The sequence below is a fragment of the Bactrocera tryoni genome, chromosome 5, assembly GCF_016617805.1.
Source record: "Bactrocera tryoni isolate S06 chromosome 5, CSIRO_BtryS06_freeze2, whole genome shotgun sequence".
Taxonomy (NCBI): Eukaryota; Metazoa; Arthropoda; class Insecta; order Diptera; family Tephritidae; genus Bactrocera; species Bactrocera tryoni.
In genome coordinates, this window is record NC_052503.1 from 64,293,606 (window position 1) to 64,306,156 (window position 12,551).

Sequence of the window (12,551 nt, forward strand, 5' to 3'; positions counted from 1 at the left end):
CGTATCGAGCGACTCGAAGAGGTCCTTCCCGACCCTGACGGAGCTTTTGGTGTTGCTCAACGTCAGCTTACACAGCCGTATTAGTTTTGCGGGGATACCAAATTCAGACATCGCGGCATAAAGGCAGCTTCTGTTCGTGCTGTCGAAAGCAGCTTTGAAATCGACGAAGAGTGTGTATCGATTCTCCTTTCACGGGTCTTTTCCAAGATTTGGCGCATGGTGAATATCTGGTCGGTTGTTGATTTTCCAGGCCTGATGCCAATCCGATAAGGTCAGAACAGTTTGTTGACGGTGGGCATTAATCTTTCACACATTACGCTGGATAGAACCCTATAGGTGATGTTGAGGAACCTTATTCCACGGTAGTTGGCGCAGATTGTGAAGTCTCCCTTTATGTAGATTGGGCAGAACACACTTAAATTCCAATCGTCGGCCGTATTCTACAAAAAAGCTGATGCGTGCTCCTTATCAGTTCTTTGTCGTCATATTTGAATAGCTCGGCCGGTAATCCATCGGCTCCTTCCACTTTGTTGTTCTTCAGACGAGAAGTTGCTATTTGAACTTCTTTTTGGTAGAGCAATGGAACGTCCGCTCCATCATCATTGATTAGGAAATCAGGTTCACCATTTCTTGTTGTTATGCTTACACTGCCATTTAGTAGGCTGGAGAAAAGTTCAGTCACTAGATCACCTCTGGGCGTTCTACACTAGATCACCTCTGGAGGTTCTACACTAGATCACTCTGGTCTTGAAACATCTGTTAGTCGCAGCATCTTTTCGTAGAATTTACGAGCACTACCTCTGTCGGCCAGCTTGTCAAGACCTTCTTACTCACGCATTTCGGCTTCTCTCTTTTTTTGTCTGCAAATGCGCCTCGCTTCCCTCTTCAACTCTCGGTATCTATCCCACCCAGTAAGAGTTGTGGTCGATTGTAACGTTGCGAGGTAGGCAGTCTGTTTTCTCTCCACTACGACGCGGCGCGCTTCATCGTACCAGCTGTTCTTTTGCCTATTCCAAAAACAAATGGTTTCGTTTGCAGCTGTACGTAAGGAGCTTGAAATGCCGTCACACAGTTCCCTTATACCTAGTTGCTGTTGAGTGCTCTCACATAGCAGGAGTGCAAGTCGAGTAGAAAATAGTTTGGCCGTCTTTAGTGATTGCAGCTTCCCAACGTCGAACCTTCCTTGTGAAAAAGCCCATCCGTAAAAAAGCTCACTGCGTCCTTCTCCAGTGGGTTTGTGCCATCCACATGTCCCGTGTCGTACTATAATGAACTTGTTTTATATAATGAAATTAACTCTTATAATATCAAGTTCAATACATGTATGTATATAATCGCAGATATCACTGCGGTAAAGCTACAAGTGTCGTTCAATTAAATACGGATCGATTGCCATTCAAATATAAAAAGCAATACTAAAGACAACAACAAAAATTGAAAATAGCACGTGCTCCTAACTGCATTCACATAATATATACACAAAGGTACATACGTATGTATATATCTATCTACATACATATATATCCACATGAAAGAGACTCAAGTGACAAACGTGAACGTGCAACAAATGATTAGTTACCACCGCTGTTGACAGCAACAATCAGACAGACGCATAAAAAAGCTGAAACAAAATAAACAAACGAAAGAGCTTAGCGACAAACGCGTGCAACGAAGAAAAAAATAAAAAAAATAAAAAAAAACAATTAAAACTGCCAACCACTGTGTTGCAGAGCGCATAAGCGGACGCAGTACGCAGCTAGTCAACTAGTTTGTTGCAACATTAATTAACAGACATACATTTACAACAACAACAAGCAAAAGTACACAACTGAGAACATTCGCTCAGTTTGTTCCAGCCTACGGTGCAACAACAATGGGCACACGTGTTCCACCACCTTGCCCCACACCATTACACTGCGATCAGGCTACTATGGCTGGCCTGCCACAGCTCATCACCGACTTGCAACGTCTGTCCGAGGATCAGGAGAGCGCCGATTTGGTATTCATTTGCGGACGTGAGGAGGAACGTATTTATGCTCATCGCATATTGTTGATGGCACGGTAAGTGGGCGTGTTGCACGTATACGTTGCTCAAACACGCATACAAATATGTGTATTTGTACACAAATAACTAGGTATGTGTATGCAATTTATAGCCTGAACAGCGGAGCGATATAGCCACGTCTGTCTGTCTGTCTGTATTCCACACATTATTTTCTCTAAAATGAAAACATTCGTCAGAACTGCCATACAAACTGAAAGATCTAGATCAATTTCTTGTGTGGAACACTTTTTTCATTGGAGAAAATATCTTCAGAAAAGTCGCCATGGATTATTGCTCAAGGTAAAGGAAACCCTCCTAAAAAATTGTTCAGATTGAACCACTATAGCATATAGTTGCCATACAAACTGAAAGATCAAAATTAAGTTCTTGTATGGAAAACTTTTTTATTTGTGAAGGGTGTCCTCATGAAATTTACCAGCATTATTGCTCAAGATAACGGTCAAATCTCCTAACAAATTTTTGAGATCGGACTACTATAGCATATACATACATTAGAGTGATTCCAAAAAAAAAAATTTTTTTTTGTTTGGTACTCGAAAAAATAAGTTCCTAGACACCTCTAAGAAAGCCTATAAGTTTTATCATTCATAATACTTTTTTTTTATTGAGTTATAAAATTCATAAGAAATAAAAAATTTTCCCAAAAATAATCAAACTTTAACAGTTAATATCTTTTAAACGTTTGGGTTTACGAAAAAATCCTATTAGAACTTTTTTGTAGTGCATTCAATTTCTTACAAAATCTAAGGAACAAGATATTTTTTCAAGTAATTGGAACCGAGATATAAATTTTTCTATCTGATAATAAGAAAAAATAGAAAACTGTATGTAGGAGGACCTTCCCGTTACAATTAAAAACTCATGTTTGGAGAGGCGTTCTTAGAGGTGTCTAGGAACCTATTTTTCAGAGTACCAAACGAAAAAAAAAGTTTTTTTTTTTGAATCACTCTAATATACATACATATCTACCATACAAACTGAAAGATCAAAATCAAGCTCTTGTATGGATAACTTTTTTATTTGTGAAGGGTATTATAGCCTCGTTGCAACCGACGTTAATGTTTTTTCTCGTGTCGGCTTCCATTACAAAATGCTGTAATGTGATCACTTTTGTACAAAGCCGCACAGTGTTGCTTGCGGCAAGCAGTGTGATTCAGTTACGCAGGCAGTGCGTGTTGATATTTTTTAATTATTCTTCAATATCCAATGTTGTTGTAATGCATTTATTGCATTCTATTTAATTGTATTTCATTTTAACTTTTGCAGCACATGTTTAATTCATTTATTTTTACGCTTGTTGCAATTTTTAATTGTTGAGTGGCAATTCCTTTATGCATTTATTATAGTTAGCAGAGATTGTATTGCGTTGTTGTTTGGCTAGAAGCATGGAAGGCATTTAATAGTGAGCAGCGGCATTAATAAATATCATACATACAAACATATTAATATATATACACACACATTTACACTTTTGTTGCTTTTTGTTGCATTAAATGACTTAATTACATTTTTCATAGTTAATTAATTCTGCATACACTTTTTTTCATTTACACTTATCACGCCACTTTGGAAATGTATTGAATTACTTTCAACATGCAACTTGCAACAGTTGTGTAAAAAAGCCAACTAATTGTGCATAAATATATTAACGTTATATTTGCATTAATCAAATTATAGGTTAAATGAAATTATTAATATTTTTGCTCATTACAGCTGCAAGAGCTTTAAAACGGCTAAGCGCGGCGAAATCTGTCGCATACCCGGCTGTTCTGTGTCACCAGCAGCGCCCGGTACACCCACGCCTGTGCGACTGCCGCATGTCAATCCGGATGTATTCCGCCAATTCATCGTGTATGTCTACACAGCGAAGGTAAATGTAAAAAAGAATTAATGATTTCGAGTAAAAGTTACAAAGATGTTGCTTAACATACGAGAAATTTCCAGATTATGCTGCAAGATTCACGAGTTTTCGAGATGATGACACTCGCGCAAGATATGGGCGTGGAAGAATTGCGTGCGGCATGTGAAGATCATGTAATTTCAACATTGTCAGTAGACAATGCATGCACATTTCTCACTTCCGTCATGGAGATACACGAAAAAGCAGGTATGACATAAAAACATATTAGCGTAAAATCTCAGAAACAAAGGTACTTTTGTATAAACTACACTTATTTACGAGAATTTTGTGATGTTTTAGATTTTAGAGTCACTGTTTTTTGTTTGTGTGTTGCAACGCCATAAAATATTTGAATATACAGTTGAACTTCCTTACTCGAGCTCAATAACTCGAAGTTCTCCATAACTCGAACTCTTTAATTGGCCATTGAGGCAAGGGAAGTCAAATTTCACAAATTTCATTCCATTACTCGCAGTCTCTTTAACTCGAAGTTTGTTTGGGGATTATGGTGATTCGAGTTAGGGTAGTTCAACTGTATACAATTTATGTTGCACATTGCCATGATTGTGGTTACTGAGGTGTACTGCATTTAAAGTATACTTATGTTAGTATTAATATAATAACACATATATATTTGCACTTACCACACGCACGTATAATAAGTTGGGGTATGTTGTTAACTGTAAAAAGTTGTTGTTGTTGTTTTCATTTGCTACAATGCCACAGAAGTGTTAAGTTCGCCATTTGTTAGCCAACCAATTGTTGTTGAATGTGCGTTGATGTCAAAGTGCTTAAAGGTTTTCTCAAACTGCGCAGCAATCTTTAATGTATTAAGACAAGCTTTAGATGGAAGTATTCCGCACTTCCGGCCAGCTCTGAGCGCTCAACAGGATACATTTGCCTGCGCCTAGCCTGGTTGAATTTCACAATATAGCACCTGCACTACACTAAATTACAAATAACATTATTTACGACACAGTTATCACATCTCAAACAAACTAAATAAATTACAGATTTAATTTGCACAATATTTTTAACAAACACGAAATTTCAACATTCAATTGTTCTGAATAAACTGCACCGGAAAGTGAAATTAATAATATATTTGCGCCGTCGAACGAAGGTTGCCACACTCAGTGCGTATTAACACTTTTATAGATATATCGCCCCAAAAAAAAGTTTAAGAAATTTGTAAATAACCATATTTGGCAAAATAATACGCAATCTTTAACATTTAGAAAAATTAATAACTTTAAGAAATATTTTTATTAATATTTTTACCTAATATTCGCCGTAAATCCACTTCGTGTGGTAACGAAAACATTGCTGGTGTCTCGACTAAACACTGCAGCCTGCCTGCTTTTTGTGTACACAATATTTTGCGCCATCTGTCGATTATTTAAATCGAATTGCGATTTCTCAGAGAAGTCTGTCAATAATGAAACAGGGTGCCGCTGACAAGAAAGTTAATAAATCAAGAGAATATAAGAAATTGATTTCTCTAGAGACATAATAAACGTATTTAAAGCTTTAATATAAAAATATTTAATATTTGGTACAAAGCTGTTAAATAATCGAGAATAGCTTTTACGATTTATAGTCGGGTAGAAAATCGTTTCTATATATTAACCTAAATATTGAGTTGTATTTTTATAATTATGTGGGCACGATTACGATTCTTTCGGAGCCGCGATTTGATGGTACGGATGGATAGAGGAGGTCCTCAGGATTAAAAAATGTGTGCCCATATACCGTCCTCAGACTCATAGTTTTCGAGATATTTCCCTTTAAAATTCAACAATTTTATATGCAATTCACTCTTATTTGGTTTTTCTTTACATGTCATGACAAATACCGCCGAAAGAATCGTAATATTACCATTATGTGTACCTGAATGATAACCAAATTTTACACATATTATTAGTTTTGACAAGTTATACAAAAAAACTAACAGCCGTTTTCTCAATGTCTGGTTAACAACTTAATCCTTACCATTTCTTTGGGTACAGAATCATTTTTATTCAAAACTAAACTAACTGTTTGCTGCTAACCAGACACTGAGCAAACGGCCCTAAATCTCGTAAGAGGCAACAGTGTAGGGCACGATTTCTCCCTTAGAAAAAGATGGCATTACTTTTGCCACCAATTTGAAGTTTGGCACGCAGCTGTCAAATAATAATTGGTAAACGACGCCGGCAATCGTTTACGCGTAGAAATTATATATTTTTTAACATAGCTCAAAAAAGCATAAAGTTGTTAGCTACAAAATGTCTTTCAAAGGCAATACAAAGGTCCAAAAGGTGATGGTACAACCCATCAATCTGATCTTTCGTTATCTGCAGAATCGTTCGCGCGTACAAGTATGGCTTTATGAAAACGTTTCGCTGCGCATCGAGGGACACATTGTTGGTTTCGATGAATATATGAATCTGGTGCTGGACGATGCCGAGGAAGTTTGGGTGAAGACGCGTACACGCAAGAATCTTGGACGCATCATGCTGAAGGGTGATAACATAACATTGATACAGAATGTAAGCCCGTCAAAAGACTAAGCGGCGCAGCAAAAGTGAGGTTATGTGCCACACCAACCGAAAGAGCGCAATTCTGGGGAAAGTGGCGTTCCCAAATGTAGGCGACTAGTGGAACATCTAGACTTTAATATTATGCATAAAATTAAACTAATACCGTAATTTCTTTACTACATTTACTTAAACTGTATGCAAAATCTGTATTTTCTATGATGCACTCAGATTGCACAATGGTGGATGATAAACAAATGCATGGAACCATTCAACTAAAAATAAGTTAGTTTATAAACGATTGTAATTGAATTTAGGTTTGTTCCAATTGCAATGAATGTAAAATAAAAGTGAGTTATGAGAAAAGAAAAAAAGTTGTCTTTTATTGAAGGTTTTCTAAGTGATTTATGCAAGATTGGATAATATATCAATAATGGAAAGATAAAGCCTTATACCATATACATATATACTAAACTGCTAATGTATTAACCCTAATAAATTTACAGGAGCAAAATGCGCCGCTTCCTTTATGGAACGCTGCATTATCTACATTGGCGAGAATGCCAGTGAGTGTGCTAAGACTAATGCTTTTCTCAACTTAACCAAGGATGCATTAGTAAAACTAATATCTTCTGATTATGTGAGTACTATCTATCGTATAAGTTATGTATTCTTTAATTTCGGATATTCTTTATATCTCCCTTTAGTTTTGCCTCGAAGAGGAGGATGTTTGGCGTTGTGTGCTCGCCTGGGCTAAGAATCAAGCTGGTGTCACACAACCTACCGCACATTGGACGGAAGAGGAACGTGCGCGCGTTTGCCAGCATCTATCTGGTGTAATGTGTCACGTGCGTTTGTTGCTAATCGATAGTCAAGTATTTGCCGAAGAGGTAGAACCCACCGGTGCTGTGCCTATGGAATTGTCGTTGGAACGTTATCGTTATGCAGCTTTACACTCGAATAAGGGAGGTGGTGGTGTCGGTGGTGGACAAATGTTGCCCTCCATACCGGGCATGACCGAAGATGATAAACGATTACAGCCGCGCTTGACAGTCAACATGTTTCCCGGTTCGCAGTTGTTGCGCAATGATAAATTACATTTACAAAGTGTGCTAAATGGATGGTAAGAGTAGGCGGTAGGAGAAGTAAGCATCATATATGATTATACAAGTGCAACTATTTTCTTATATACATAGGTATGGTATGCCCAAACAATCATGGCGTTTGGTATTCCGCGCATCAACGCATGGTTATTCTTCAAGCGCTTTTCATCGCTACTGTGATGGCGTAGCACCCTGTTTCGTTATTGGCATTGTAAGTGGAATACAAAATAGTGCATTTATATAAAAGTGATGTACTTTTTTCGATGTAGGGCTCACGTGGTGAACTAAGTGGTGGCTACACTGATGTTGCTTGGGCTAAAACGAGTCGTAAAGGCGGTTACATACATTCTGAGCGCGCTTTTCTATTCGCGCTTAATCCCGCTGGCGGTGATCCACCGGTGAAGTTCGATATTATCAAAAAACCCTATGCAATCTGCTATCATCCTGAGTGAGACACCGAATACTTTTTCCAATAAGACATATTTTATATATTTTTCACTCACTAGTTGCGGTCCAATTTTTGGTGCTGGCGCCGATTTACTTATTGCCAACAATTGTAATACTAATATGGATTCCTATTCAAATTTGCCGCACTCATATGATGGTCCAAATGCCGCCTATTTGACACTCTTTGGTGATTACAATTTTACGGTTGTCGACTATGAAGTTTACACGTTGGTCACAAATACAACAGCTGCTGGTGGTGTGGGCGGCAGTAGCACAGGAAATAATGGCAACAATAGCGTTTCGGGCAATAACGCTAGCAACAACAATAATAATAACACATCCTATAGTAATACTGGCAATAACAATAATAACGGCAATTTGTCAGCAAATGTTGTTGGCGGTGGCAATGCTGCAGGTGTCGGAGGAAACAGCAGTGGTAGTGGCGGCGCTGCCAGCGGCGGCTTGCACAAACCAAAATATGAGAGATATTGATTGTTTCGTGTCTACGCAATTTGTTTTTGTGTACTTATGTATGCTTTTATTAGTATTTCTTTGTATTTAAGTACCATTTGTGCCTTAAAATAATTTTGCTAACTTTTATAGTTTTTTTTAGCGTATGGTATAATGCGTGATTTTGTATTAGTTAAGTAATTTTGCTATAAAACATTTGATTTCCTAATGAACTTGTATTCTTTGCTTCAATTTGTTTCATTTAGTTAGTTTAGCTTATTTTCACACAAATTTAGCGCTATCAATTGTTTTAATAACCTTACCCTTTAAATAGTTGTCAATCTCGTGTGCTGTCAGTGTCATATTTACCTTTAAGCCGTTGAAATGGATATTACTTCTGTTGAAACCGCTGCACAGGGTTTGAAACTCAGAAGAAAACGTCTGAGACCCTATAAAATATGTATGTAAATACGGCTGTGTTCATGAATTGATATGTTAATATGCCATAAACTAATAAAGTGTTCCCTTAGATTCATCAAGGCTCTTCACATACAATCACCAATGGTCAAGTAGGTCAAGTTTTCGTATATTTATTTTAGGCTCAAAGCTACACTGTTATTAGTAAAACACTCCCTTTCAATTTCATTGAGATAACTCACATTTTGGCCAAGATATAAAGTCACCCGGAAGTTCGAAAATCGTTTTATTAGGTATATATGGAAGCTAAGGGAAGATAACATAGTGCTAAAACCGGGAATGATATTATGTGTATTGTCTGGGCTTAATTCCTTTAAAATAAATTTGATTTCATGAGTCTACAGCACATTCCCAGTAAGCTCTGTCTTTTTTCCTTAGCTTCACTATCAATTTACCCTTTTTGATGGAACGATGCCTGCTACCCACTAAAATGGAAAGACCACTAGGATTTCAAACAACAAAAATGCGTCAAAGAAAAGGCTACGGATGCAAAATTAACACGATTTTTTCTCTTCTATAATGTCTTTAGTAGGATGAAGTATCGAAAGACAAAGTGCGGAATTTTAATCCGCTAAATCTAACCTACTACGAACTCATGTCTCTCACACAGGACCACTGGACAAAGTATTACTTCATGGGAGAGAAGAAGACATTGAAGTCTCCTCTATTGTACAGACTGACTGACGCCTAATATATTATATAGTATGTCTTAGTTTTGTCATAATTAGAGCTGACGCTTCGCTAACAGCTTTCCGTTTACCCAGCGAGGACTCACAAATAAGTACGGTGAAATTTTCCACCCAAAAACCACCGCTTAGTGAAGTTTTTAACTTTTAACGGTTTCGTTTCCCTGGTTGTCCATAGGCGGCATACAAGCTAGAACTCCAACAGCGTTGCTTGATATCGTTCGGAAAGCGCTTGTTACTCGTATATGTAGCAGTGAGCACAGTATTTAGTACTTGTTTGGCATATGTTTTTATACCTAGTGCCTGTATCCATATTGCTGCTGCATACAATATTATGGAACTCATTACTTTTTTGCTGTTAAAGCTCGCCGTCATCATTCGTGATAGAACATTATATATTTTGCTTGCTTTACCTGAAGTATACGCCACATGTTCCTTATATTTTAATTTGGAATCCAATATTACTCCCAGATACTTCAGCTGAGACTGTGAAATAATGTCATATGAGCAAGATTTTCGCTTTTTGCTCAGCTAACTTTAAACTCATGATTGAAAACCATTGACGCAGACCATTTCTGCTATCATTGCATTTGAGCCGGAGATCCGCATATACAATTGTTCTCACGTTTTTTGTTTGATGTATTCTTAACACCCCGACGTACCTCAAGTTGCATAGTAGAGGCTAAGGTAAACGCTTTTTCTCAGTCTTAAATAGTTTCAAAAAATTATTTAGTTTAAATTTATAAAATAAAGCGGAATTGTTACAAATTAAATACATCGCGTTAGCTTATCACTGCTGACAGAAATTAATTCATCGCAATTGCTTAGAATAAATTGTGTAAATAAACGCAACGTTCTCTGTGTGTCAACAACAATGTCGCCGAAAGTTAGCAGCAACATGTGTTGACAGCATCAACAACACACCTCAACGCTGGAGCCAACAAACAATAAAGACTTGAATGTAGCTCAGTAAAAAATGAGAAGAGCCGCCGCTGACAGACATACATACTAACAATACAAAATTCCAAAAAACTGTCATGCCACATGCAACCAAGTGCAGGTGTATGTGCATGCATGCATCCACCTATATATTTATGCTTCCATTTAGTTGACTTGACTACTACAGCAGCAACTGTTGCTGCCGTGTTGAGACACAAATTCTCCATTGCAAGTTATGCGCAAAGGACACGCGACAACTGCGACTATATGTCCGCTACACTTGTTTGCTGTAAGTCCTGCTGCTTCGTATTATTGTAGTTATTGTTGCAGTGCAGTGGCGCACAAAAGCTAGCATTTCAGCTGCGCAGGTCGTCTGTAGGTGTTGTTTGTTGCCGGGTGATTTGCAACTTACAACTGAATCAGGTGTTAAATATGCGAAACACATAAAAATACACCGCAACAGAAATGGTATGGTAATAATAACAACAACAACAGTATGCTATGTACATTTGTATGCAACAAATGGTTGCATGTTGAGTTAACAGTTACAGCAACGTATTTCTTCAAAAAATGTTTTGCTAGTTGTTCGTCTGTTGACTGTCTGCCGCGCGTTAGTGCTGGTTGTTGTTTGTGTTGTTGGTGACTTGCTTTAGTTGCAGTCGTCGAGCAGCAGGTGACAATTTACAGCTTAATTTAATTTGCTGCGCCTAGCAGCGAGTTGTTGGAGCGCAGAAATATTTTGGTTAATTTGGTTATGCCTAACTAGTTTGTTGACGTGCTCTGCCATGGCGAAGACTTAAGCAACAAACTTGATGTATGTTGAGTGTGAAACTTGTGGTTGATGGTATTAATAAATTGATTTTTTTGTAAAATATTAAAAAAATTATAGGTAGTAGACAGAAGTAAAATTTTATATACAAAAATAATATAATATCAGCGTAAAAAATAAGATAAAAAACAACAACAAAACATTTATTTGATTTAATTTAAATTTAATTTAAAAATTGTGATTTAGGATTGAGAATTAAATTTTGAATTTTAAAATTAAATTTTTAAAAATTTTTATATTTTTTTTTCATATAAATAATTTTTAAAATATTAAATTAAATTTTTTTTTTCATATAAATAATTTTTAAAAAATAAATTTTCAATCGGAATAAAAATTTAAGATTTTTTTGATTTAAAAATTGGAGCAACAAATAAAGAAATATTTTTCAAAATAGAAGCTGGAATGTAAATGGATAAAAAATTAGAAATTTCAAAAATTAAAAAAGGACGATTACAAAAGAAATATAATTTAATTAAAATTTTAACACATTTCTGCTAATGTCTCACCAGTGCTACACACCTAGGCTCCTACAATTAAGGTGTTGAGACCCTAAGGGAAGGAGTTTCAATAAGGATATAAACTTATTTTAAAAGAAAACAGTTTTTATTCCATTGTAAAACACAAAGTTGAAAAAAAATCTATGTTAATTATAGGAAAACGTAATTCATTTCTGTAAACAAAAGTAAATCTGTATTCTTTCAGTGTATTTTCGACGGTTTTCAAGCATAAATCGACCGATGCTGCTGCATTTTCCAGTTCGATATTCGTAGAAAGTTTATCAATCGTCGCTGGTTTGTTGGCATAGACCATAGACTTGACGCAGCCCCGCAGGAAATAGTTTAACGGCGTCAAATCGCACGACCAAGGCGGCCAATTGATTGGGTCATTTCGTGAGTTAACACGTTCGCCATTTGATTTTCAATAAATCGATTGTGACATCGGCTTGTGGCACCGTTTTGTTGGAACCACATATTGTCCGAGTTCATATCATCCAATTCGGACCAAAAATATTCGGTTATCATTGAGCGGTAGCGATTCCCATTCACAGTAGCGTGCCGTTCTTAATCATTACGGAAGAAGTACGGTCTAGTGACGCCACCGGGTATGTTGGATTGCTGCCTGACTAATAACGCATA

General features: G+C 36.9%; 2 protein-coding genes across 2 annotated transcripts; both read left to right on the plus strand.

Moving 5' to 3' along the window:
- The first annotated feature begins 1,873 nt into the window (after window positions 1-1,873).
- Window positions 1,874-8,712, plus strand: LOC120778751. The gene is made up of 8 exons (XM_040110727.1): window positions 1,874-2,061; window positions 3,779-3,935; window positions 4,010-4,172; window positions 6,991-7,124; window positions 7,192-7,607; window positions 7,681-7,798; window positions 7,857-8,035; window positions 8,094-8,712. The coding sequence occupies exons 1-8, from the start codon at window positions 1,874-1,876 to the stop codon at window positions 8,524-8,526; spliced, it is 1,788 nt and encodes a 595-aa protein (XP_039966661.1). The 3' UTR covers window positions 8,527-8,712.
- On the plus strand, window positions 6,134-6,825 carry LOC120778752 (probable small nuclear ribonucleoprotein E). The gene has a single exon (XM_040110728.1). It carries the CDS (start codon window positions 6,233-6,235, stop codon window positions 6,515-6,517), a length of 285 nt encoding a protein of 94 aa, XP_039966662.1. The 5' UTR covers window positions 6,134-6,232; the 3' UTR covers window positions 6,518-6,825.
- Window positions 8,713-12,551: the final 3,839 nt, after the last annotated feature.